The sequence below is a fragment of the Eschscholzia californica genome, unplaced genomic scaffold (genome assembly GCF_041429995.1).
Source record: "Eschscholzia californica isolate CP2 unplaced genomic scaffold, dmEscCali1.0.p SCAF_2, whole genome shotgun sequence".
NCBI lineage: Eukaryota > Viridiplantae > Streptophyta > Magnoliopsida > Ranunculales > Papaveraceae > Eschscholzia > Eschscholzia californica.
Window position 1 is genome coordinate 57,343,061 of NW_028238309.1, and position 27,913 is coordinate 57,370,973.

The 27,913-nt window shown below is 35.8% G+C and overlaps 2 protein-coding genes and 1 long non-coding RNA gene across 6 annotated transcripts; 1 reads left to right on the forward strand and 2 right to left on the reverse strand.

Annotated features, from left to right (window-relative positions):
• Positions 1–243: 243 nt before the first annotated feature.
• Positions 244–12,495, reverse strand: LOC147559429 (CW-type Zinc Finger). Of its 2 annotated transcripts, none has more exons than XM_086661324.1 (13): positions 10,990–12,495; positions 9,740–9,812; positions 9,510–9,643; positions 8,681–9,076; positions 7,290–8,587; positions 6,604–7,016; positions 4,505–6,510; positions 4,254–4,414; positions 3,834–3,994; positions 3,302–3,429; positions 1,488–2,338; positions 855–967; positions 244–488 (listed from the first exon to the last, which is right to left on the reverse strand). In XM_086661324.1, the coding sequence occupies exons 1-11, from the start codon at positions 11,155–11,157 to the stop codon at positions 2,156–2,158; spliced, it is 5,121 nt and encodes a 1,706-aa protein (XP_086517450.1). In that variant the 5' UTR covers positions 11,158–12,495; the 3' UTR covers positions 244–488; positions 855–967; positions 1,488–2,155. The 2 variants fall into 2 exon arrangements, with proteins under 2 accessions (XP_086517450.1, XP_086517451.1); XM_086661325.1 differs by having other exon boundaries at positions 855–970.
• Positions 12,496–15,982: 3,487 nt separating this feature from the next.
• LOC147559430 (F-box protein At3g07870-like) lies at positions 15,983–17,809 on the reverse strand. Its single transcript, XM_086657815.1, has one exon. It carries the CDS (start codon positions 17,533–17,535, stop codon positions 16,351–16,353), a length of 1,185 nt encoding a protein of 394 aa, XP_086513941.1. The 5' UTR covers positions 17,536–17,809; the 3' UTR covers positions 15,983–16,350.
• Positions 17,810–22,095: 4,286 nt separating this feature from the next.
• Positions 22,096–25,266, forward strand: LOC147559431 (uncharacterized). 3 transcript variants are annotated; one of them, XR_015234590.1, is made up of 6 exons: positions 22,096–22,357; positions 22,503–22,633; positions 22,989–23,076; positions 23,299–23,497; positions 24,017–24,146; positions 24,970–25,266. It is a non-coding gene; the product is annotated as an uncharacterized LOC147559431 (long non-coding RNA). The 3 variants fall into 3 exon arrangements; XR_015234589.1 differs by lacking the exon at positions 23,299–23,497; XR_015234591.1 differs by lacking the exons at positions 24,017–24,146; positions 24,970–25,266 and having other exon boundaries at positions 23,231–23,337.
• The last annotated feature ends 2,647 nt before the right edge of the window (positions 25,267–27,913 follow it).

The following is a 27,913-nucleotide window of genomic DNA, read 5'->3' on the forward strand; positions in this document are numbered from 1 at the left end:
TTTTCTTAGCCCTTCAATAGGTTTATACTTTCATACAATTCTGCAATTTATTTAGTTAAAAGTAGTTAATTGGAAATTGATTAGGTTTAGAAAAGTCTATCCAGTAATTGTCTAATTAATTCAGTTTTACAAATAAAATTTCAATCCTGCTTATATTCTTTGACTTCCAAGTATTCTATTTAACATATATCTAAAAAAATTCTGAGTTTTCCGCTAAGTATGCTGACAAAGTAAATCATCGACATCCAAAAAAATTGATTATAGATATCATAAACACAAGAAATGTTAAACTTCCTTTGTTACAGATGGGAGGTGAAAGGGGGAAGGGAAACTCCAAGGGTTATATATGTCAACAAGAAAAACCTAGGAAAACAAGAAAGAAGAGAAAAAAGATCTGTTTTTGTATACAATTGATACTGAAGATCTTGAAGAAACCCATCATCTGTTTTGTTGCCATTAAAGGCCGCCACTCTGCCATATTCCCCAACCTGAAATCAAAAATGTATATATAAACTCGAAAGACGTTAAAACAAGAAATGTAGGCAACAAGACGTACAAATATATGTGATGCCACTTGCAAGTCTCAGACGAGATGACAAACATTTACCCTATATTACGAGGTTCCGAAAAGAAATTGAACATGTATATATTTCGCATGCCCGTTTTTACGCATGGGTATAGAGTAAATTGAAAATTATAGTGACGATTACATAATCAGAAGTTGCAGAGATTTTAGTAGAAGGAAAGCAGCCCATGACTATCCTAAGATTGTGATTTATTGCTCATTCATGGAAATATGAATGCGAAAGAATAACATAGGATTGAAGTCGAAGACCAAGAGATGCAATACTTACCGAAGAATAAATATCCATGTGAGCGAGCCGGTGATGTAACATTTGCTCAGTTTGGAAGAGTCCAACTTGACAGAGAAGGTACTCCAGCGTGATTTCATTTATAGAATAACCCTCTGCTAAAGGGTAACAGAAGTTAGTCCATGAATATTTCAAATTTTCAAACCAAATATTCAACTCAAAGCCCTAGGACATTAATCGGCCACAAGGGTTAAGATCTTCCATGAAGCAACTCTATGCAACATTCCCTTTTTTATTTTGCGTCCGCAAATCAACACCCTTCCAGTTTGATTATTATCGTTACCACTATAGAGAACTTCACGTTATAGTTTCATTTACAGAAAGCCGTACAGTACAAGTACAGCTTAATGGAAGACTTTGAAACCACATTCGAGGTTATTGCTCCGCTTACTGGTATTAGGAGAGTATTTGCAAGTATTTACATCCTACTTGTGTCTTAATGGTGTTTATGCAAGTTCAATGATATGAAACTCCTAGTTAGTCTAAATCGATTTGGCATAAGAAGGTGTGAATATTTGCATATATATCATTATGAGATGTGAATACTTGCAAAAGTTCTATGGATAAAATGATAATAATAAGAGAATAGTTTTATAAAGTGGAAACATTACATACCTGGTACTTCAAATTCTTCGGCCATGGATCTGCATCATGAACAAGAAGGGAATATTCGACAGGCACGGAAAAAAAACAGAGCTTGGCAATAAAAATGATTTCATGGAAGTTTCAACCTCTCCCCCCATTTTTTGGTATTGATTCCCCTCCTAATCTTTTTCTTTCTTTTTTTTGGTTTAAAAGAGCAAAAAATTTTCAAGACCCTCCACCAATTAGAATCTAGAACTAACTATCTCGGTATTAACTTCCTCTGACCAATTTACAATGGTTTTATTTATATCATTTCTTCCGCTCCGACCCCTCTAGAGCCATCCAAATTGTACGCATCTCCTAGACCTTCATAGCAGAAAACCCGGAGCGTTGGAACACCCATTTCTCTTATTCCATTCTTTGAAGCTTTCGGGTCAAGATGCTACACACTTATCCATATGTCAAAAACCAGCCAAAGGCTCAAAACAATATACCGAAAACTGCAAAGACATGACATTTATACAAAATGTACAGAGACGAATTGTGCTAGTGACAGCTTTCCCTTTTGGAAGTACTTTTTGGGTGTAGCTAGAATGTAGCTCGATTTACTCTATCTTCCATCAGATTCTCCTAATAGAAACTAAAGCAGAGAAAGAGAGCATTTCGTGGATTTGACAAATTCTTCTACCACAAAAATCTCAACGGCTAATAGCTTCCACGGCGAGCCGTACAAGACGTAGTAGCCCCTGAACATCATGAAAGTTGAAATCAAGAGCCCTCCTAATGGGCTCATATCGTGTCTCTTCAATGCTAACATTGGCAGCTGCAAAAGCACTTTGGTACTTCCTCGAGGCCTCCATTGCAAAATTTACATCCTCGGTCTGCAGAAAATCAAACATGTCAGCAACTATCATAAAATCCTGGAGGTAATAGCTTATCAAGACATAAAGGCGGTGAGAGAAACAACGTTTTTCGATTTAAGGTTACTCGAGGTAACCAAACCAAAAGACCATATTATTCAACTATAACAAAGAAGAGTATAAGAAGAATTATTGACATAGTAAGAGAGGAATTTCCAAAGCATAGTGTTGCATTGCTAACATGGATACTCCTACTATTTTTCCAAATCTGATACTCGTATATGGAACTCAGACGCTCTTGTGGAGTACTCAAGTCACTTCAGTGGTACATTTGGTTACGAAATAAAGATGAGTATTGATGTTCATATATGTTTCATAGTTCATACTACATCTTGTGTGAGCTTGCACACAAGCGTCCTAGTGCCATAAATTACCAAGTAAAGAACCAACTCGCCGTATATAACTCCCCTGGGTCAAACAATACTTGAAACGATAACCATATTACGTAGTAAGTACCAAGAAAACTCAGTATCAGGTTACAGGCTTGAGTTCAAACCCGAAAATATTAACCTTGAGGTCCTGGACCTTGACACTTGAAATATGGATCCAATGGTAACCCTCCATAGGTACTTCAAGTTATGAGACGTGTTGAGAATTAGAATAATGGTCCACCGCTAGTTGCTATAACCAAAAGATATACACAATGACGGGACTAAATTAGATTGTGAGGTATTGGCCTTTTGTGCTCTCTTGGGTATTGATGAGGTACATTCCGTTGAATATAATCGTCCAATCTGATTGATGCCAAGCAGGTTCCTAAGTAACCATTCAAGCAAATCAGCCCTTCACAAGTGGTCTAATACAGTTGCTCGGTAACGCTGTTTTTCTGTTGTATTATACCTTTTTCTCTTTCATGTATAAAAAAAATAGATCTATCTCTTCTATTTAAATTATGCAGCATATAATACACTTGCGTAAACTTACAAAGTTGAGCAATCGCACAAAGTTGGGGCGGCTTTTTGCAACGATAACATGATTTTCACCCACATGGGAGTTGACATCTTTTGCTGAACCGAGCTTGTTCGACGTTCTCTGGTTTGAGTTATCATTATCTGAGGCAGACAGCGATGGAGATTCACCTTAGACCAACAAAACAAACAAAATCACATGTACAAGAATAGTCTACTGAAGGCTTTCTAGTACCGCAGTACTGCTTTGTTGGAAAAGCCTTGTTGTAGAATAACAACTAACTAAAATCACTTCCAAGAACAAAATGGAAGAAAGAGAAGTGGTGGTTAGAGATTCATTTAAGCTCTTTAAGGTAGAACTTGCAGCCTCTAGCAGGCCACTGACATCTGAGACTGCATCTAAGTAACATTTCCGAAAACAGGACTTCCAAAATAATCAGCGTGATGAGTTAACAAGGAACCAACACGTCACAAGAACACCATCACGGGGGGATGGAGGAGTAGTCGTGATTGATCATGTCATTGAAACTTGGAATAAAACTACTTACCTGAAGAAGCAATTTGTAGAGCAGTCTGCAACTCGTGTCTATCTTTACTTGCACTAGAATGTTTGAAATAAATGACCCTCATGTAAGCCACCTCCATGCATTTGTAAGCTAAAGCTGCAGCAGCCATTTCTTTGCATCTTTCATATTCATGGGCAACAAACCTAGGGACAGAAAAAGAGTATATTTATGAGAACATAGGTAAACAGGAACAAAAGCTGCTAGATTTAGCATTTCCCTCGATGTTTCTTAATTTTTGGCTTTGAAGTTAGAAAATTACACGTAAGCTTACTAAGAAACAGACTAAAAATCGAAAGAATGTGCAATATGACAGACTTCAATAAAGCATGTTCACACTAGATGCATACATGTTAGAATGGGGGAAAACCAAGAACATATCCTAGTTCATATATTCCAACTTACCCACAGAGTTTCGCAGTAGTACTATAAACCTCCATTGAGTGAGTCATGTCACCATATTTAACACTCTCGCTGTTGCAGGCTTCTAAAAGTGAAGCCCCGTGAAGAAACTTCAATGCTGCTTGGAAGTATAAACTTGTAGTTTCGTGAATGGACCCAACATTCTACACGGGATGATTCAAAAAGATGTTCAAAATAAAAGAACAGGCATAACACCACATCAAGTCTATGAAGAGAAATATCAAGAGAGGTACCATATGACGATCAGCGGAGTGCTTAAGATCCTTCGCTTCCTTCAAGGCACTAGCAGCAGCCTGAGTGGAAGAATCCTTCCTAACTGGACTAGGAGCGCTAATATCGCTGCCAAGTCCATTGGTTCTCAAACCAATGTGGTTGACTCCATTCTGGTTATCAGGCCTCCTTGGTTGTTTTGGTATCTTTGAAGCCTCACCATCACAACCAACAGATGTCCCCTGTGTCAACCGAGAACATTGTGTCAGTGTCTCCTGTTTATCTCCAGCCTGTGGTACCAATTGAGATTTTCCTCTTCCCAATTGGGTGTGCATTTGATCTTCTTTTTCAGACAAAAACCGCTTGGAGGATTTTTCAGCTTCGTGGTCCTGGAGTAATTTCCGAGGTGGTTTGGATTTCCCGTCCTTCAAGCTAACACCAGATTTTACATTTGAACCATCATGGCCTAATATTGACCGACTGTCTTTTCCACCTTCACTTGACCAATTTCCTGCAGATAGCCTATCTGAGTGATTAGTCTCGTCCTTCCCAGTTTTGACACCACACACATACTGAAGATTATACTTTTCATCCCTCGATTCTCCATGATAAGGTGTATGTTTGAGTAATTCTACTTCCCCATCCCTTGAGTTGTTCGTTCGATGCAATTTATCCCGCTCATTGAGTAAACGGGGGGCCTTGTTTTTAGCTTTACCACCATCAGATTTCAATCCTTTCTGCTTGTCTTTGGACCTCGAAGAAGAAACTTTTGAAGAACTCTTTGGAAGAGATCCCTTAGAACGGCAATGGTTATTGTTCCCTCTCTCCTCCTGGTCATTTTCCTTACCTTGTCGTTCACCTGGATACTTGTTATGTTTGTCCACGAAATCACCAGCAGCAGCAGTCAGGTCGTTGTCAGGTTCATAGAGAGGAGGTTCAGTATTCTTTGCTTTGACAACAGATATGTGGTTGGCATCCCTTTCCTGGTAATTAAGAACAGACAACTCTATGTATTCATGATGATTGGCAGGTGCTTTCTCCTTCCCCGATGTCCCTGTACCTCTGCTTCTACCATCACCAACGCCATCTGAGAATCTCTCCTGGCTGCCGAATGTGAAATTGACGTTTGCTGCATCATCTTTCACCAACGCCATATTCCTCGTAGATGTCACCTTGTCAGGGTTTAAAATTCTCAATGGAGAAGAAGAAACCGACTCTGCCGGTGATCCTTTCACCTCTCGGAAGTTGCCTTTACTTCTATGGGAGTCTGAAACCTTGGACGAGGTTGAAGTAGCAGCAGTCGAAGATTCCGCATATCCTGAACCTCTTTTTGATGGATCTATGCCATCCAGTGTACGTTGAGAGACCGATTTCACATTTCCATATCCCACGTGCTGGTCCTTAATTCCTCTGCCCTCTTCCCTTCCACCGCCAACTGGATTTCTGCTGTCGGACATGTCAATATGGGTTATCTTGCCTTTCTTATCTGTTCGATCATTACCTTTGCTAGTTTTAGACTCCTTCTCAGATTTATGCACCCTTGCCTTCTTTTCCTTTCTGCTTTCGCTCTCGCTAGTAACCTCTTTTGAAAGTGATTTGTTATATTGGACATGGTTCTCATTATTCAGTTGAGTCTCCGGCAGATTTTCTTGCCACTCCTCAACTTTCCTTTTCTTCCCGGCCATATTCATTTTACTAGAATTTCCAGTATGTAGGGCCCTTCCATCCAAAGAAATCTGCACAGAGTCTACGGGTTTCCTTACAGTAACAGGTAAATTGTCCTTCACATCACTCATTGTATTCTTGGAGAGAGTGTGAGTGTCAAGTTTCGTCCCATACTTCCCAGTTACCTGAGCGGAACCATTATTCGAGTTGGGGGGCATCTCGCCTATGATCCCACCATGATCAGATTCCATGTCCTCGTAAGAACAAGATAAGCCATCTGTCCTCATTTTCTTAGAAGATTTATTACTAACCAGGTCAACGTCCCTTCTGTTTTTCGATTTGAAGTACTTGGAGTTGGAACCACCTGTAGATTTTCAAACCAAAGGTCAAAAATCACATTCTTCAAATGAAGCAAATGAGAGATAAAAAAAAAAAATATTATCATCTTAACCCATACCTCCGTCTTGTATAGGTGTGTGCCCCTCTTTCTGTCTCTGCCTTTGTTTTTCAACACCTGAGTCGCTCGATTTATACTGAACTCTACCTCTGCTTCCCTGATTGGACTCTAAGGGAGAATGATTCATATCATCTGATATACTTCTGTTTCTCATCGATACCTTTTGATCTCTGAATTGCATGGCCCCCGTACGACTAACAGCATTCTGAATCTCTTTAGGTCCATGCTTTTTCTTACCAATGCTGCGTATGTGATCTTGGTGTGTTGGTTCTGCTTCCAAAGCAACTCCTGGAATGGCTAAATCAGGCTGACTTAGTTGAATATTTTGACTTTCGGGAATTGGGATTTGATACAGTGATCGCAGAGCTTTTGTTGTCTCCTCCTCACTGATGGCACATCTGTTCATACCGGGCCTAAATACCAGTTACAGAAATTTATTCAGTTACCTCAAACCTATCACATTCCTACCAAATATAAGTTTAATATAAACCCGAAGTATCTTGTAAATAGTAATTTAGGACTAGACATTCTACAAGTACCTAATAATGTGCAGACAAAAAAGTATTAGTTGCTTCAACCCATTCGGTTTGCAACTGTCGTACGCCCACAAAAATTGGTCGTTACAAGTCGGTAACTGTTTTATGCCTATCATATAACTATTGCAGATCTAGAAGGGAGGAACTTACAGCCAATAAAGCATGCTACACGTCCAATTGGGTAGATCTTTCGCATCTGTACCATATGGTAGAAGACGCCACTTCTCACACCTGTCACAGGCCACCCAATTTTCATTTATAACCACAGGAGCTGCTGTTACAGGAACTGAATTGGAACCAGGAACATCCATCGCTGAATGAGAACTACCGAGCAAAGCCTTTGGATAAGCCTCAGGATTTAATGCATTATTATCAACTTTTTTACCAGTTGATTTCTCTTTCAATTTATCGGCAAATGGAGGTCTTTCTTTCTCAGCAACCTCATACTTGGTCTCTCTTGGTCTATCTCTAAAGGGAGCTTCCTGCATATTCTTTCCGTTTTCTACCTTTACATTTGCAAGTAAATCTTTCTGAGTTCCTCTTGTCTGACCAGACTGTGATCTATTATCATACAGCTTTGTTTCAGATAAATAATCACCATCGTTCTTCTTCTTATCCTTTGAGGTTGCTGAAGAAACAACCCTTGAACGCCCTTTTTTCGAGTCTTCAGATGAGTTCCCATTACTTTGCATCCCCTTTACTTTATTTTTCCCCCTCGAAGATGGTTGCTCCTTCCCACGATCCATTTTAGTTCTATCTTGTTCAGAGGATATCTGTTTCTTACCAAACTTCTCCTTCGGGTGATCTATTGATACACTATTTTCTTTTCTTCCCTTAGAACCATCAAACTCAGTTTGAAATATATCGTTACTTTTGTCGAAATTTTTCCTCCCTTCTTTCTTGGGTACTACCTGCGCATCCTTCTGATAACTTGATTTTCTATCTTCCAGAACTTGGACACTCGAGCTTTTTGTCTTACTTGCTGCATCTAGCACTTCCTCTTTTGCAGAATCAGAGGAGAACATTTCGTCTTTCAGAACACTGATATTTCTTTCCCCTACTTCGTCACAAGCCCTAATGGTGCCTTTTGCTGTCTCACCATTACATTTTGAGTCAGAGAGGTTTGGAAGCTTCAAGTCATTAGAAACATGGTCCTTGACTGATGGGGTTTCAATGTCTATCTCCTTCTTAAGAAAAGCACCGATTTCATTCCTTGCATCCTTAGAGTTCTGATTTTTCACTTCCACTGACCTATTTCTCTCACCTGACTTGATTTTCTTGTCCACAAGAAGTTTCTCTTGCCATCTGAGTGAATGGGGATCTTCTACAGGCATCAAAGAGCTCCCTTTGTCACCCTTTCGAAGACTTTCTTTTCCCATAAAGTGCAGCAGACTATCAGAAAGTGGTGACAGCAAGAAGTCGCCCTCAACCGGAAAAGACGCCATAACCTGGCCATCACATCAAAAGAACAGATAAATGCATAATGCGTTCAATCAGGACAATGAAACCGGCAAAAAGGAAAATCATGATGTCATATTCACCTGAAGTATGCTAACAGGAGATTTTTCCAGTGTGTTCCTAGATTCAGGAGACAAACCTTCATTTTCAATGGGACTGTCATCTGGAGAAGAAGATGGAGAGATATCAAGGCCGAGACCGCTATAGATTGAAGCATTTCTATGAGCCGTGTTCTCAGGACCAACTTTTATTCGAACTTTCAATGGTTTGTGATTAGTTGAATTCATTAGTTTCTTGGCAGGCTCCTTTTTGGGTGTAAATTCTGCAGAGCCGGCAGAAGACAAATAAGCATCTCTCCTCAATGAGTTTTCAACAGATGGAGCCCTCGAGACAGCCAGTGGTGGAGCACTAGTAGACGGTGGTCCAACCTTCGTAGAGAGGGTTGTACTTGATACAGCTGCGATGTTTTGGCGAGCACCCTGGTATCATAACCCGTATTACTTCATCAAATTACAATTTCCGTGACTAGAAATAGGTCTGCCTTAGGTGGTATTCGTTCTTCTCTAAAAATATGAAAATGAAAATGACTAGTATTTATTTATGTTTTCCATATTGCACTAACTTGATGTATACTTATATCTTTTTAATAAATAAAATCTGGGACAGGTCTTCTTTTCAAATTCAAAGATTTAGATGGACAGGTCTGCCTAAGGCGGTGCCCCTTGTGCATTTTCAGATAGAGACTTGTTTTAAGATCTCATTCAATTATATATAAGAATACAAAAACTCATGGCTGACATACTAAATCAACTCAAGTTTCAGAATTAAGAAAACCAACCGCCAATTGAGATTCGGCATCCCCTAACGTGGAAGAGAAATACGAATAATATGTTACTAAATTTAAAGATGCACCTCGATAGAAGAATTGTTTGGAGAGATTGGTGCACCATTGTTCTGAATTTTCTGTGGAGTCCTCGGATGAGACCAAATAGACGGAGAACGCTGATGAGTGGGCAAAAATGAACCATAACAGCCGAATTTTGCCCCTGAAATGAATATATTGCGAAACAATCATATTTGGAGTACATTATATGCTCCATTTCAGAAATACAGGATTACGGGCTTGCCCATGCTTCACTTACCCAAATTCTCTGCAGAAACCACACCTTCGAAATCTTTCTGAAAGTGCCCCAGAACATCTTGAACCTTCTCATCCTTCGAGAAAAAAAAATAATTTAGTTTTTCTAAGTAAAATATATGGAGATGAACATAGCAGACCTCGGCACTAGAAATTGATGTAAAAAATTACTAAAAAAGTAGAAAATACTACCAAACATGTAATATATAAGCTTCAATGACAGTATGACACTATTTAATAAAGTTGAATGCTTCAGTTGTACCATATTAGTGTGGTACAGTTGGCTTCTCCGGAAAAATACTTTGGACTCACAGAACCCAATGCCCTAAGATGAGTATTAATCATACAGATTGGCGAACCCCAAACTAGTAGGAAATGGGCTACATCATATCGTAGACGTCTCAAGGAAGTAAGTTACATCAACTTCATACCTAAGATGCTAGAGTAAAAAAACACCAGCTTGGAAACATATAATCATACTCAATTTACTTGTCAAAATCATCAAGTTCAAAAAAGTAATAGCTTTTCTCTCCAATTTGGGCATACAGATAACGTCCTAAGCGAAATACAAGACATAGTAATTGACATATAAGCTTATACAAAGTGATATGTATCCAAATCCTTCATGGCATTAGCTTCAAAATGCCGAGAAGCTGAATAGTTTTACGTAATATATATTGTTTCTTTTGGATAAAGTTGAATATCACTTGCTCTCCAAACCTAAACCAGCAACCTATTTACTTACAAGCTCCAATATACCCAGTTAGTACTACTAAATCAGAACATAGAATAAAATGTAGATCCAAGTTATAAACAGTTCAAACCAATAACTCCGGGTTCTGCCTAGAACTATGTCATTTACTTTTAGCAATTCAAACTCCACTCCAACACAAACCCAGGATTCGAAATTGGACATTGTTTTTTCATCTCACATTGATCTAGGGTTATATCACAAAAACCAAGTTCAGTGAGAAGTTTATAAGATCAAAATATGTATTCCTAATTGTTCCTTTGGGTTTCCTTTTGATTAACCAAATCCAACAACTACAAACCAATGAATCAATTGATGACTCTAAAAGTGTGGGCTAAAACAATCTATCAAGTTTGATTAACAAGTAGACATAGTTTTCAAGCTTCAATAGAGGAAATCACATGCAGTTGGGGAAAAAATTTATGCCACAATATAAACACATAATAATCAAATTGAAGTGAACAAAATTAGATTTTTATGTTCAAATCGAAGTTAATCCTTACTATGTAAGCGAGGGCAACATCTGGGTCGAAATTAGCAGCAGCACCATCATCTTGGTAAAAACAAGCCTCGCCTTCTTCAAGTTCAGTATCTTCCATTCTCCTTCCTTTACCAAACCCTAACCCTAAACCTAACCCCTTATTCTCATCCCTACTCCCCAAAGAAATCATCAAAAACTAACAACAAAAAAACCTCAATTTCCAGAACAAAATCCCACCAGATATAAAATCCCACATCTCTCAATACCACAAAATCCCTAAAATCTAACTCATAAATTAAAAATCTAGATAATATTATAAGTAAAATCTAATAGAAATCACCATGATCGGGGTTAAATTACAAACCCTCACAAAATCCACCAAACCCTCAATAAACAAAACCAAAAATCTCCCCTTTCTCTCTCTAAAAACACTGTATAATCACGATCGGTTCTAGTAATGTTTGATTTTAACCTAATCAGAAGAAACCCTTTTGACGTTAGATCGTCTCGAATGCTCTCTCGAGCTCGATTCGATTTGCAGACAGAGGAAGAAACTCTGGTTTTGATGTTAGAAGCAAATAGCTGCGTTTTTTCTCAAATTACTTTTTTACCCTTATTAATTTTTTCTTTTTTCTTTATAGGAAAGAAAAACAATTAACTAGAAGAAGACAAAGGGGGAAGAAGAAATTGACCTAATTTTCCTTTTATTTTCTCAATTTTTATTTGTTTTAATTAATTTGACTAGATGTATATCCATAGGGTAATTTTGGTATTTTGAAGTTTTTTATGCCTCCGGTTTGCTGGACTCAGCACATATATATCAGTTTCTTTTATTAATTAATATTCTATTTAGTGAAGAAATTTTTTATATTATTTTGTTTCAAAGATGAACTCCATTAGGTCTTAAAAATTTTTTTTTAGGAACAATAAGGGAAAATGTTATAGGGTTGTGACTACTTTTTCTTGCCCATTGTTAGTAACAACGTTTAATCTAGCATTTTTCGGTTATATTGTGCATTTCTCGCTTACATTGTTTTCGCGTTACTAAACAAATGTGTCAATTATTTTTGTACGATCTTTATCAAATTTCTTTTGTGTAAAAGGTGTACTGATTTGGTGCGTGATATCGACTTGTTCACTGATTAAAGTGTCCGCTTAATGGATATTTCTTTTAAGAGAAATCAAGTTTTACTAAACAAAAACATATTTTAGTGGATTGGTTCGAGTTTGAAGACTCAACTACTGTAGATACGTGGACTTACTTCAAATAGAAAACTTATGACAAGAGCCATTTTTGCTATTTCTTTGACATTTGTATTTTGAGAAGAATTTCTTTAACATCTATTTTCTTCTTGTTTATACTCCGACATGGTTATGAAATTGTGTTTATATAATATGCTATGTTATGATAGTTTAGTAGTCGATTTGGTTCGATTATGTTTGGTTTAGTATCACTACACTCAATAACCAACCCGTTTTGATTTGTTTGGATCAACCGATTCGTACTATTTTGCACAACCCTACTCCTAACTTATGACTAAGCACGGTGTTTACATTAATACTTATCTATTGAATTGATAAGATTGATGTGTCCTTTGTACAACATTAATTTAGAATGCTGTAAGGTATGTTATGTGTGATCCCTCCTTCTAACTTCCTAATACATTGGGTTTGATTTATACGGAATCATCTATGGGACAATTAAATTAGAAGATTAACTTGATCTTTTTGGTCCTTTAACAAAAGAAGAATGGCTGATTTTACCTTTTTTTCTCTTTGTTGAAAAGCTAGATTTATATCAAATCATAACATGGGGAGAGAGATTTGGGTTTACAAATGTGGTATCTATTGATTAAAAAAATATTATATAATCCCATGATTTTGTCCAATATGTTGGATGGATGGATAGCAACATAGATCTTTGGCTATTCAATCATTAAATCTTCGGCTAATAGGTTAGTTTTCAGGGAGGGACCAAAGGCCCCCGGTAAAAATGATGTAAGTGTCTGAATTACACATGGAACCTCTCACAGTTTGTGTGTAATCCGGAAACCTACAATATTTTCGCCAGGGCTTTTAACTGCATCCTAACTTTCATTGTAGTTGTGTTTATTTCTGGAGTCCAACTTCCAAATGATATTGTTTCTTTTTTTGTCAATTATCCTTGTGTCATGAGACTAAAGAAGTTCTCATCTACTAGTTTTTACCAGTCACCTTCCAAGTTGTTTCTAATATCAATTATCAACATGACAAAGTAGGATGACTATATTGAAAAGGTACTATAACAAGTATAGAGTTTTTCAACAAAAAAAAAAAAAAAGTATAGAGTTTTTTTTTTTTTGATGAGAGTTAGTAATATATTAGTATAAAAAGATCTACATAAAATGATAGACTAGTTTAGACTACAAAAAGCATTCCATGTTTTAGAAATGATAAATCTATCACAACTCGAAAGTATAAAATTGAGTTCACTGAAACAAATACATGATTTTTTTTTTGTTGTAAAAAATAAATGATCACTATCATATGAAGATAAAAAAAAATATATATATATATATATATATAATGTAATTTAGTTATTGTATTTATTATCTTACTACTACAGTGTCAAGGGTTAGGACAAAACTTGAGTTTTGTTTGTTTGCTAAAAGAATCTGATCCTCAATGTAAAACCTATTTATGTGCATAATGCTATACTCAAGACAAAATTTCCGTGGTACGAGTTTCTCATTAGTAAATTGCAATTTCCGTGTAAAAAAGACATATTTAGGTCAGACTTCATTATTTAAAGATTGAATTTCAAAACAATTAGAGTAACTTATAGATTATATCTTTCAAAAAAAGAACTTATAGATTATATCTATTTTGAATCAGAGAACCTACATAAAAATGTCGGACAAGACTCTTTATTCGCAAGAAATTTTAATAGTTGTACGTTAAAGGATAGTGAATAGAGAATTAGTGGGCATTCATGAACAAAATATTTTGTAGATACTTCAAGACATTTGAAGACATTAATTAGTTTATAGATAAAACGTCTTCTAGATATCTCAAGTCATTGATTACACAAATAAAATATCTTGTGGATATTCCAAGACATTGGATCCATAGATAAAATATTTTGTAGATATTTCAAGATATCGAGTCTATAGACAATCCACAATTTAGGTTTTGGTCTTGAGAGTCTGAAGGTTCATAATTTCTTTCTTTCACTTCCATGAGCAAGTTTATTTGTTAGAATACTTCCATCCACATTTGACAAGCTAGTAAATCCTCTTTCTCCCCCTTTGTGTTAAGTTCTCCCTTATCCCTTTCCAATCATTGGCAAGCTAACAATAGATTAGGCTTTAGAGGGTTTCCCAGTAGTAATCCTTTTTGTTGTTGTAGTTTTTAAAGGGGAATAGGAAAAAGGGAACACACATTAAATTGTTATGGGCCAACACAATTCTCAATTGATTTGGTAAATTGTGTATGACAAAGTCAATTAGTATAGACACTGCCTTCTCTAATTTGGCCAGAAAATCTCTCTATCTCACTCTCATTTTTAGTCCACAAGTCAACTTGTTTGTTATTTACCTCACTATCACTATATACCTCTCTCTCTTCGTTCCATCGACATAGAACTCTCCACTTCGTTGAAATATATATATAGAGAGAGAGGTAGTTGGAGGCGGTGGAGGTAGTTGGAGGTGGTGGTCAATGTACTTGGAGATGGTGGTGGTAGTCGGGGTGATGGACTAAAGCTATGGTAGTAGTCAGATATAGGGGGAAGATGAAGACTATGAGGTAAATAACAAACATTTTAATATTTGAACTAAAATCAAATTGTCTCCTTAAGCCAAATCTAATGATAGAGGCAAACTCTTAATGATGTTACCTCTCTGTCGAAGTGTGAAGATGTGTACATGGAAGTAGTGAATACTCTTTGAAAGGCTGAAAGCCGTGAATTCCAAAAGAACTAAACTTAGACTTTAAGACAGATCAACATAAATCACAAAGACGGATATTGTCGCAGAATGATCGACTTCATATAGCCTAACCTAATATATAAGGAGAAATGAAATATCATTACAACTCTGTTTCACTTCTTACCAAAGGTTAGGTTACTTTTATTTTACCCGAAGTTGACCACCTCACCAAAATAGACTCGTAAAGATGACCAAGTTCCACAGTTTTTCATTTTTCCATTCACTACGAAAATGAAGTTTATTCTTGCCGACAGTATACACAACATTAGCAGAAATCGGCTTGGAATGAGCTATTGCTAACGACATACTAAACAACTACCATTGAGAATATACGGTCCTATTTCAACAATCGTACCATTTCATTCTACAGTAGAGATTCCTCTAAGCTCTAGTATTCTTCATAAACCAAACTCGAATTAGTACAAGATCCCACTTGTGTTACAATCGGGCAGCCACATTTTTTTTTCTTTTAAATAAGACCAGCATTTGGGTTGTAAGTTTGAACAGGGTTACCTGAGACATATGGGTGGAGCCCGGCACCATAAGTTGGGAAGGAAGGATTTAAAGACTGGTCTCGTTTTTGGCCCATCATCATCATATGCTGTTGCTGGAACATGAAAGCTTGTTGTTGCTGTGCCGTTGCTGCCATCTGTATAGAAATCAGTGCACACACCCTATATGAAGCAAAGTATGGGTCTTGGGCTACTAGTTGTGCATTGTCGGCTGCTCAATGGCATGGGATATCGCATTAGATGTAGCTCGTGAGTTGCCTGGTCCTTCTCAGTGCATCATCGATAAGCTGTCCCATGTCAGCTTCTTTAGCCCACCCGCCTTTTTCAACTTAAAAAGTGATTAGTTCGAACTCACATCAACGGCAAAAAAGCAAAACGGCCAGATCTAGAGTTGAGTTCGAAAAATCCTAGATACATATTTCTATTTTCCAACTTTTACATTAATCGAAGCACAAAGTTCAAGAATGAAAAGAAAAACAGGAATGTTTCAGGATTTCCCGGTTTCAAATTAAGAACAGATACGAGAACATCAATAAAAAATATATTCGGAAGTTCACGTTAGATAAAATAATATAAGGAATTAAAATATGAACCTTAACTCCAACAACCAAAAGCTAAAACCCATACATTAAAATATATAACAATGAACAAAGAAAGTTTTATTGAATCTCATAATCAAGACAACGAATAGACATCTCACAAATTCTAGAACAACAACATTGAGGATCCATATTCCCTAAAGCTTCTAACCTTGACAGTAAATGAAAATGGCCGACTTCATGCTCACAACTCACAACTCACAAATATAAGAATTGTTCCATAAGAAAGCAGCATCACTACTGACAACTATTTCAGGATAAATAGAAGTCAAGATTAAGAAAAACAAAATCTATTGGTGTAATCTCATTGTTGTGCCACTCCAACATCACTCTCAACTACTCTTTCTTCGTTTATCATCTTCGACATGACTCCCATCTCTCTCAACGAGATATTCGTGTTCATGTGTGGAATTGCTTCAAAATCTTTCAGCCTCATATCTTCTACGAGTAATTTAGTTACGGTTGATGTTATCGGACTGTAACTACGAAGACCCTCCTGCCAGTATAATATTTCGTTGCTCTTCGTCACACCAAGTAGCGTAGGAATATCATATAAGCCATAGTCTTGTGGCCATCTCATAGTGGCTTCTTTACTCCAACTCCAAGAATCATCATCATCATCATCTTTATAACCACCACAACCTTCTTTCTTCTTAAAATACCATATATCCATAAACTCATTCATTTTTCCGTGTATAAGACAAACATGCCCTCCCAACACACTGATATCGTAAAAGTCAAATATGCCACAATGAACGCAGGGTGGTGATGGTAGCAACCCAAACTCCTCAGTTGCCAAATCGAATGCCACAATGTCGTATTTGCGGTTTTCATTTCTGGTAATGAAATGAATTGCTCCGTTCGCACAACAATTTATATTATTTACCCTGTGGTAGATGTTTCCTATGTCTCTCCACCCACGACCATCACCAAGAGTGTAAACCTGGACTGACCCAATGTCATAGGCTGATCCCCAAGGGTAGAAAATTCTTACAACTTTGTACTCGTTAGTTGAGTATAAATAACCGAAGCCACTATATAAATAGCCGGAAGTTTTTATAGACCTTGGAAGATCAAAGTATTCTCCTGTATAAGGATTACAAATGTGTATAGGATCATAGATATTATGGTGGGGAATCGTAAAACAAACTAAACCATTGTACGATCCAACAAGTGTAGAAAGAATACGTTCATCATCTCCTTCAACCTTATCTATAAGAGGATGGTCTATATGTAAAGTATCAGTCGTATAAGAGTAGCGCTCCCGTTTACGTTTAATATCATCATAATTTCCATAATACAATGCAACACTCCAATTGCTACTATCTTCTTCTTCTTCTTTTTTCCCAAACGAAAACAAAATACCAAATTTTTTCTGAAGACTAAGAATATCCCTCCATGTCTTACAAACTAACTTAGCCTCTAATATACACTCTTGAGGAAGACGAGTAATAATTTCCTTAACAAGATCAAGAGGAAGGTTTTCCATAATTAAGGTCTGAACTCAATTAGAGAGAAACAAAACAATGATTGATATAGTACTAGATTAATTAGGTTGTGTTTTCTTAGTAGTTTGAGGTACATATATATATATATATATGTATATACATAAAAGCTTTTCACAGATGGAATCGGAAAAGAAACCCTAAAAGAGATTACAAATCCTATTCGGAAACAAATTCAGAATTTCTAAAAACAATAAATAGAAATTACCTTTGACAAGTTTATGAAAGGGAAAATCTGACCAACAAATTAGAACTCGCCGTACTGTATATACAATCTAGCCATCTAGGGCAGATTCTATATAGACATATTTCGAGTTTGGTCCCCAACATGGGAAAACGTCCAACATTTTACTCCCATATGTGTAGGGATGTCAAATTTGACCCATATCTAGGTCCAATGTCGAGATTTCAGTTTGCCCCTCAATTTCGTTCTCACTTTCCAGATTTACCCTTATGTTATTTATTTATTTATCTACTTTTTCTATTAGTATGTGACGAATGTGACGAGATATTAACAAAAATAAATAAATAAAATGAAGTTGTAACTAAATTGAGTTTAGAGAATAATAACAATGAAGATTTTGTTGGGTTGTTTAAAGAGAGAAAGAAAAATAGTGTGAGAATTTATAGGAAGTGGACCAAACTCAAAATTAAATTGTGGGGCCCTCCCAAATGTTTGGGACTTGGGACGACCCTGAACTCAATGATTATATATTGAAACGGAGGCTTGTATATCTTGCACAATATAAACAAGTAAAAAAGAAAATCATAATTGTTATACTGCCTGACACCAAAGAGGCAACTTTCCAATCATATGTTAGAGTAGTGGTTGTCTGCGTCATTAGTTGGGGACATTTGAGTGGTCTAACAATATTTGTTTGTTTTTCTGAATACATTTCAAATGTCCCAAAACGTCCTTGTCATTCATTTTGAGTATTTCAAATGTCTCCCAACGTCTCTATTATTCATCTGGAATTTTTCGAATTTACTCCAATGTCTATGTTACTCATTTAGGACATGAAATCACTAACATCTTAAGATATTTTGATCTTGATAATTTGTGCATATTTTAAAACAATACAAGTACTTAAAAATTATTATTAATGTAGTAATAATGGTAATATAATGGATTAATTAATTCCGTTTTGCCTCCAAATTTGTGACAGTTGTTGGCTTCATAAGTGCATAATAGTTCAATGTGGCAAAGGCAAAAGACTAAAGTGTTCAGATCTATATTCACATGAGACATGAAAAAAGATTATAAATCAAGGATCATTGATAGTTTTGAGGAGAAAACTGTAACCATTTTTTGTACCTGGATTTTAGAACTCAACTTTCATCCCCTTACAAATAAACCATGAAAGTTTATTTAGATAGTGTATATTTTCTTGAAATCTGACACACGAAGAACAATGAAGGGAAAGAAAATGACCACGACATATATTTCAAGAATATCCAAAGGTTCACTTCTTATCGAGTAAATGAAAAATATCAAAAGGTTACATCTTTCATCTTAACATCAAAACAGTGCACCTCCTTCCATTGCCCGTAGTTTACGGACGTCTTTTAACTAGCTTAATTGGGTGTCTTCAGTCGGATTTTGCCACCAACCCAAATTTCCAAGGGTGTATCTTCATTTATTTTATAGGGGTGGGTGGGGCATTGTTCCTTGTGAATGCAAGTGGGTAGCCTTTGAAGCCTTTGTCTGACCTAAAGTAATTGTCTTCGACTTTAAGAGATCTCAATTCCTTCTTTCATTTGTTTCATCTAGTGTGTGGTATGTATTGTTGTTGAACTGCGGTTGCATATTATCTCTTCGATGGAACCAATGAATCGTTATGGTGGTTTGGTATCCCTCTCTTGCCTTCACGTTTGGATGTTTCGACCGATATTCTGATGTACTAATCCTGGAGTGTCTAAGGATGTTCTCCTCAGCTGTTAAGTTTGCAGAATTTGCGTTTTGCTTTAATTTGCTCTATTCAATTTTACACTCATTAATTGTAACCGCTCTATCCACTCTGTAAACCCTTGTTTATATCTATAAAAAAGAAATGGAAAGATGAATGTGAAAAGAACACCTTCTCCAGGTCTCTCTCTTTATTATTGTACTCTTTGTTCCTGTTTCACTTGATTCGGAGATGAAAGAGAGGTTAGAAAAATTGCAAAATTTTTATATACAACCCTAGGGTGGGGTTTGGGGGGAGGGGGGGGGGGGGGGGGGGGGAGGGATTAGTTGTTCAGGACACTGATAGAATTTATAGATAAAATGTCTCATAGACATTTCAAGATATTAAGACATTTCAAACCATTTATGCATAAACAAAGTGTCTTTGTAGACATTTCGAAACATAAACATTATAACATCTTGCAGACATTTCAAGACATTTGATGCATAGATAAAATGTCCTGGAGACATTTCAAGTGTTGAACCCACAAACACAATGTGTACTAGATGTTATTATTATTATTACTATTATTATTATCTTATCATTTGAGGACAATTAATAGACATTTATTATTCTAATATTATCATTAGTACCTAATCATATGAAATAATATATTTGTACTAATATTTCAAAAATATATTTTTCGACTTTTGTAGAGATAAGTGGACTTGATAGATAATTAATGGACATATTATTTTAATATTATCATTATTGTCTATTCATAATATGAAATAATATGTTTGTATCAATATGTCAAAAATGTATTTTTCGATTTTTGTTGACATTTGTGGATATCTGTGAACATTGATAGACAATTAGTAGACATATAATATTTTAATATTATTAGTATTGTCTAATCATATTAAATAATATATTTGTACTAATATTTCAAAAATATTTTTTTTCGATTTTTGTAGACATCTGTAAATATCTATGGACTTTGATGGATAAATGATGAAAATTTATTATTTTAATATTATCGTTATTGTCTAATGAAATAATATATTTGTACAAATATTTTAAAAATAAATTTTTTCAACTTTTGTAGATATCTATGGACATTGATGGATAGTTGGTGGAAATTTATTATTTTAATATTATCATTATTGTATGTATAATCATACTATGAAATATTTGTACAAATATTTTAAAAATATATTTTTTTGACTTTGTAGACATTTGTGGATATCAGTTGACTTTGATAGACAATCAGTTGGACATTTATTATTTTAATATTACTAGCATTGTTTAATCATATGAAATAATATATTTGTACAAATATTTTAAAAATATATTTTTCGACTTTTGTTGACATATGTAGATATCTATGGACATTGATAGATAATTATTGGAAATTTATTATTTTGATATTATCATTGTCTAATCATATGAAATAATATATATTTGTACAACTATTTTAAAAATATATTTTTCGACTTTTGTAGACATGTGTGGATATCTGTTGACATTGATAGATAATTAGTGGACATATATTATTTTAATATTATCAGCATTCTCTAATCATATGAAATAATATATTTGTACTAATATTTCAAAAATATATTTTTCGACTTCTGTAGACATCTGTGAGTATCTATGGACATTGATGGACACTTGGTTGATATTTCTAGTGACATTTTGAGAAGTATTGCTAATGATACTTTGAGGATATTTCTATGGACAAAATGTTCATTATTTTTGTAAAGACAAATAGGGCTCCAAATTTGTTCTAAATCCTTCACAAAATCCACCAAACCATGAAGTCTACCAAAGTCCTCGGGCATTTTGTCTATTATTGAATGCCACTGGCATTTGGGAATTTACAAATGCCCATATTTGATTGCCTCAGACATTCATACTCTCAAATGTCTGGACTTCGATGCCTCGAAAATTTGAAGACTCTCAAATGTTTGAAATAGAATGCCGGAGACAATCATAGACTTCCAAATGTCAACCGAAGTCTCAATCCACTATCCCCCTAAACCTTGGCTATGTAATCTAACAGTGGGCCCACTTGCAACAAAAAAACCCAACAGTGGGCCCTCACATCACTAATCAGATGGATCTTGTGAGTTGGATTATATTGGTCGGGCGCTGTGCTCGAGTAAATCATTTTATTAGAGGCACAAGTCCGTCCACTAGACCCTAGCGGATCAGGCTGAGTAGTGCCCATGACAAATTAGGACAATCTTTTTCCTATCGAACTCAAGTGTATTAGCTAGATCTTAGCTCATAGACTAATTTCTCATCCTATATTATAGTAGTTCGTAATAGTTTGAAATGGTTTGTATTGTCTCGGAAAACTTTATCTAAAGTGTGTCGGTCCTAACCAAATAAAATTTCACTACCTTACCAAGAAACTAGTGAAGTGGGTCTCGGAAGTTGATATCTCTTTCCAAAACCCTAAAGGCCTAAAATCGAAAGTTTCGTGAGAAAACTTCGTACTCATTACTCAAATGTGGGTCAACTTCATTAGTTGATCACAATTAGGGGTCAAAACCAATTACCCATCTAGTTATTAAGACAAGACAGCCAAACAGTTTATACCATATCCATTTAAAATTAAACACGTATATTTCAAAGTTAAATTTGATTGGCATTCTTTCCCGTTTTTTTTTCTCTCTCTCTCCACTTTCTCTCTCTATATTTCAATAAACTTGTTCGATTAGTTTCATCTCGTTTCTTCAACCTTTTCTATCTCTTTCTGTATCTGAAACAAACCTAATTTAATTTCTCCGTTCCCAATTTTTCCATTTTCTTCTTTGATTGGAACTCATCTCACTGTGTTGTGATTCGGTAGATCCAACGATGTGGAATTTCCAGTGAGATCTCTCTCGTTCTCCCTCAAGTTTTCATCTAGGTCAGGGTTCTTCGATTTGGGGTTCTGTTTTTTTCTGATTCATTTCTAAGCTTATATGGAGTAATATTTTGATTGCATTGAAGTTTTTATCATTTAGATCGAAGTTGCTTTAATTCTCTAACTTTTGTTTTAATTGGATTTGCAGTAGTTCGGACAGAAGTGCTTGAGATGAACGATTGATTTGGGGGAGGTAGACTTCGGATTTGCCAAGTACTAGTCAAACTTTGATGATTGCTGGGAGTATTTGGAGTTGTTTGAAAGATTGAACATTTAGGGGTAAATTCTTTGAGGTTTTCCAAATTATATGTGGATGGATAGTGATTTTGATCTTATAGTTGGAAATCTATAACTATTTAGGGGTCCTCTAAGGTGGATGATCCCTTTAAGAAAAATCTAAAACTTTGTTGCTTTTATCCGTGAGATTAATCGAAGTTTGGGTTGTGAGGATATAGTGAAATATTTTGGAAAATGTTCTCGTCCGGCATGGATTCTGTGCCAGAAATCCGTGGTGTTCCGAGTCCTCTTCTTGTTCCAATACGTTTCGTATGGCCTTATTTTGATTGAGTTGTTTCGTTACTTGTGTGAATTTTCTTAAATCTTTAGATGGGTAATAGATATTTCGTTTCGATAGGTGGTCAGAGCATTTTCCGATGTCACTAGTGGAGGGTTGCCCCACTGTATTTCAGGCTATTTGCTGCTTAACACACGGATATCAGCAGGTCCATATCTAACTCTTTCTTTCTCATGTTGTGCTTTGTTAGCATTAGATTGGATTAGAACATGACTATTAATACATTACCACATTCATCTATTCATTCTCTCATAAAGATGCGTATAATTGATCTGCTTCCATCATTTTGCATGGCATTGTAGTACAAAAAAGTTTTACACTGACGAACGATGGTGGCATGACGAATCTCAACCTTTCGTCACTGCTGCAGACTATGGGGTTGTAAACACTGTTTTGTTAGCCAGGCAACCTGAACCAATACCCGCATTTTTGTAGTCCAAAGACTCGTGAGTTCAGATCTCATGTGGATGTCGATAATGATGCCTTTCAGCGCCTGGTGAGGCTTGCTTTGGATTGTATTGATTTAACAGTTGCTACATTGTTCCTTACTGCGTAGCCTGGATTGAATGGTAGGTAAATTGTGTTTTGTTGGTGTTTGCGATCCCTGTGACTTAGATTCCAATATAGAGTTTCCCTCAATCACTTCTAAGGTCATTTTTAAATCAACAAATCAGATACATATTGTTAAATAGAAAAACTATTTGGTTATAGATGGAAACAGATTGCTGCATGGGGCCCATGATGCTGCATAACTCTTTTTCTTTTTGCTGAAAGTGCTGCATAACTTGTTTAGAGGCTATAGATATGGATTATGGTACTTAAATTAATTGAAAAATTGTAAAACGTAATTGTCAGGATGGGACATGGGTAATTAGATTTATGGGTTCCTCCCCTTTGGAGTGAAACCTAAGTGAAACATGCCCTTGTTGCATTTAAGTTTATACTTTGCCAATTGCCATAGTCGCAAGGAAAAAAAAATCAGTTAGGTCTTTAGTAAAAGAACTACACACTCTTAGTGCACGATTTTCATACATCATGTTTAGTGAGCTACAACGGACTTGAAATTATTCTATTCTGGTATTGAATAGGTAACATTGCCTGATGGCAGCCTTCTGGATTCTGTGGATTTCTGAAGCTGATTTAGAGATCTCTCGTCGCTGTATTTCCGTATTCTTGTCTACACATACAGCCTATGAGTTGCTTCTTGAGTCCGGTAAGGTGTGGATGCTTCTCCCTCACGGTTATTTTGAATTTACTTAAAATGAGTTGCAGCACTACATATCATGTTATCAATTACATATCATGTGTTCCAAGTAAGCAGGCGAAGATAGATTGGCTAGTGGTTCTACTGTTCTAGTTGAAAAATTACATTAACCCGAGTTTGAGTCCTACCTTGAACGCAAGAGGCTTTGTCGATTCCAACCCTAAGTAGTTGGGATTGGCCGATCCATTGATATAAACAGGGATCTGGAGTAGCCCAAGCCGATCCCCTATCGAACCACCAAGTTATTATATATATATATGTTAGTGAAAAATCTGCCTAGTTTCAGCCAAGTTACTTGGCTAGGCTTGATGGAACCAGGGATCAGCCTCTATTCAATCCCAAGCTGATCTTACCTCCTGATTTGGAGTCAATCTCGCCATCTTATGCTTAGACCTGACCTTTAATTCTAAGCCTAGCGAGGACCGATTTGGGTTATCAACAACAATGAAAAATGTTCTCCATGATGCATGTACATATTATAAGATAAACAAAATGAAATATAACTGAAATTTGCTTTTGAATAATTTTTCTGTAAACCTTCCTTTAGTATTATATGCTTGAAATCGCACAATATATGAACAGAAAAAAAGAAAAGCATAAGCATGATCCCTTTAAAAACAACTAGAAGAATACAGATAATTCTATCGTGTGGTGACAAACGAGATGTCTTCTTTGTTATCATCTAAACATTGTAGTGAGAGTCACTTTATCTTGTCTACTTCTGTCGTGTTCATGCAAAATGGTGGAGTAGCTGATCTGAATTAAACTTGCAACTAGGGATTATGGATCAAGTCTAACAGAGGAAGAAGCTTGAAATACATACTTTATCTGCAGAGGGAAATGTCATCTCGATAGGCAAATTGATGGGCGTGGGAGAAATTTTCCGAGGCGTCTAATCCATGTATGTTTTTTTTGCTACTTGCTTTGGAACCTTGACTTCTAAAAACCCATATCATCTGTCTAGGCCTTATTAGGTTTCTTTAAACCTTCCTTTACCAGTAAGAACCCTTTATAAACAAGCAGACCACTACGGATAATTCTATCATCATGTGACAAACGGGATCTTTTCTTTTCTTTCATCTTCTCTAGATAGTTATCCAATGCAACATTTACGCAATTTGAAGTTGTAATATTAAGTTTTACTGAATTCTTAGGGTTGATAGAATTTTCATTCAAAAGATCACCAGTCTTACTGTCGAAATAGAAGATGAACCTATTATTATTCAAAAAGTCCTTGATTATACTTGGGATAACAAAGGGATTACCATTAAAAATCAAACCTTTTTCTCCTCTGTTCAAGAAAGTTATAGAACCACCAGATAGGTGTACTTGTCTATTTGCATCAAGAATTATCATATGTCTGTCTTGCTTCTTTTCTTCCTTCTTTTCTTGATTTTTTACCCATTCTGTAAGTACAGAGATGTCACTTGTCACATCAAAAGTTAGAATGTCTTCTCCAGGGATGAATATTTCGTAAGTCGTAATGGCTCCCCTTGGAGAATCATAACTAGTATAATAGACCATTTTCTTGCAACTTCTTGAGAGAGAAATAGCTTTACAAGTGAGTGTGAGATGGGATTGAGAGAGGGAGATTCTGAATTCTTGGATTTGCCAGAGAAATGAAGTCAGGGGAGAGAAAGAGAGAGAGAGAGAGTTTCGATCTTGTTCTTGATCTTGAAAAAGAAAAGTTTTGATTGAAATGGTTACAGGAAGAGCTGATCATTACTTTTATAGCATCTATTACCCAAAGGCAAACGACCTCAACCGCAGGCCTAGAGCTGATCATTACTTTTATAGCATCTATTACCCAAAGGCAAACGACCTCAACCGCAGGCCTATTATCGTCCGATATGGGAAATTCATTATGTATGTAATATATTGACCCGACCCATGGTTTCTAGACATGTGTTCACCTATTTGCAATTCTACCAAAAATTGGATTCAGTAAAGTCTCCCAACTCATTCTCGTGGGTAATTGGATTTTTTTTTTTTTTTTGTTGAGAATGGGTAATTGGAATTTTCCAATTCAAACATAATCATGCCAAATCCTCAAACCTCTAGATCAATGGACACCACCTCACGACCATTACAAAATTAGTTTAGATGTCTCATTTCAAACCTATATCAAACCAATAGGTATTGAAATGGTGATTAGGGATCATGATTCTACTACAATAAATACTTGTTCTGGCAGATCTCGAGCAAGAAACATCGAAGAACGGGAAGCCAAAACTATTCTATAAGCTACGACGATATAGGCACGATATATATAGACAACATAATAATTTAAGTAGACAACTAGATCATCATTTCATAGTTTTTTTTTTTTTTTTTTTGATGAAGGGGATCATCATTTCTAAGTTAGTAGAAAGAGAATCCAACATGCATTGGATTTATAAACACGGGTAATATGTCAGGGTTCTAATGAATGGTGGCCGATACATGGACAACCGTTTTTCTTATATGGACAACTATCTTATGTGGACAACCAAAATAATTAATTTTTTTTATATGGACACCAGTTTCTAAGGGGACAACTCTCTATTATTTTTACTCAAGTCCTCTTAGAATTAGATGTATTATTTTAACACCTCCCTCTTTTCCCATAAACCCCAAGTAAGTTTGGTCTTCTTCTACTACTTCATCATCAACCCAAAACTCTAGAGAGAGAATTTTTTTGGAGAAGATTATGACATCAAACAAAGGGAAGGGAATAGTTGAAGGATATTCCTAACCAGAAAGATCAGATCTAAAAACCCTAAAACCCGTTAAACTTTTAAAACTTAGAAATCAAAAATTTCAAAACCCTAGATATTCTTACAAACAAGTAGAGTTGCTTGTGCTTCATGGAAAATCGACAAAACACGAGAGATCTTAATTTCTGAGTTTTTGTAAAAAAAAAAATCTGACTTGCCAATTTCGTAGATTTCCTACGAAAGTTTGGCAAGACAGAAGGAAACTTGCCACGAAAATCTAGCATATTTTCGTGGATTTCCCACGAAATTCTGAGAATTTCTTCTTCACTTCGATTTTTTGTCTTGAAATTGTTTTGTATTCTTTCAAACTACCCACACGAAAATACAAAATAAAATTAAAAAAGTTAGAGTTTTACCTCATCAATGTAGGGTTTGATTAAAACTCATCTACGGTTTGATAAAAAACAAAGGGAATTAGTAGAAACTATAGTTCAATAAAAAACAAAGAGAAGTGGTGGAACCTATAGTTTACTAAAAAAATAAGGGAAGTGGAGATTGATGAGTTTTATCTTCTTCATTCATCTAGGGTTTGATAAAAACAAAAGGAAGTGGTAGAAACTATAGTTTACTTTTAGTAGCAGTACAAGAATAAGAATAAGATTAAGAAGAAGGAAGAAGAAGATGATGAAGAAGAAGACAACTTAGATTTTCAATTTTGAACTATTATTTTGTTAATAGTCCAAAATTTAGTAACTGTTAGTATTTAAGACTTTATGGAGTTGTCCCCTTATTAAATCAAAGTCAACTAAGTCAAGTATAATTGACTCGCACCGGGCCCGAAAATAGTTGTCCATATAAAAAAAACAGTTGTCCACGTATTGGCCACCTAATGAATATGGCAGTCGAAGGGCTAGAATTGGAAGTGGTGAAAATGTAAAGCGAGTCAACGAGTGAAAGGAGACGGATTTTTCGTTAAAGTTTATGAGATACTGAGGGAGAGAGTTAAAATAAATGTGATAAGGGAT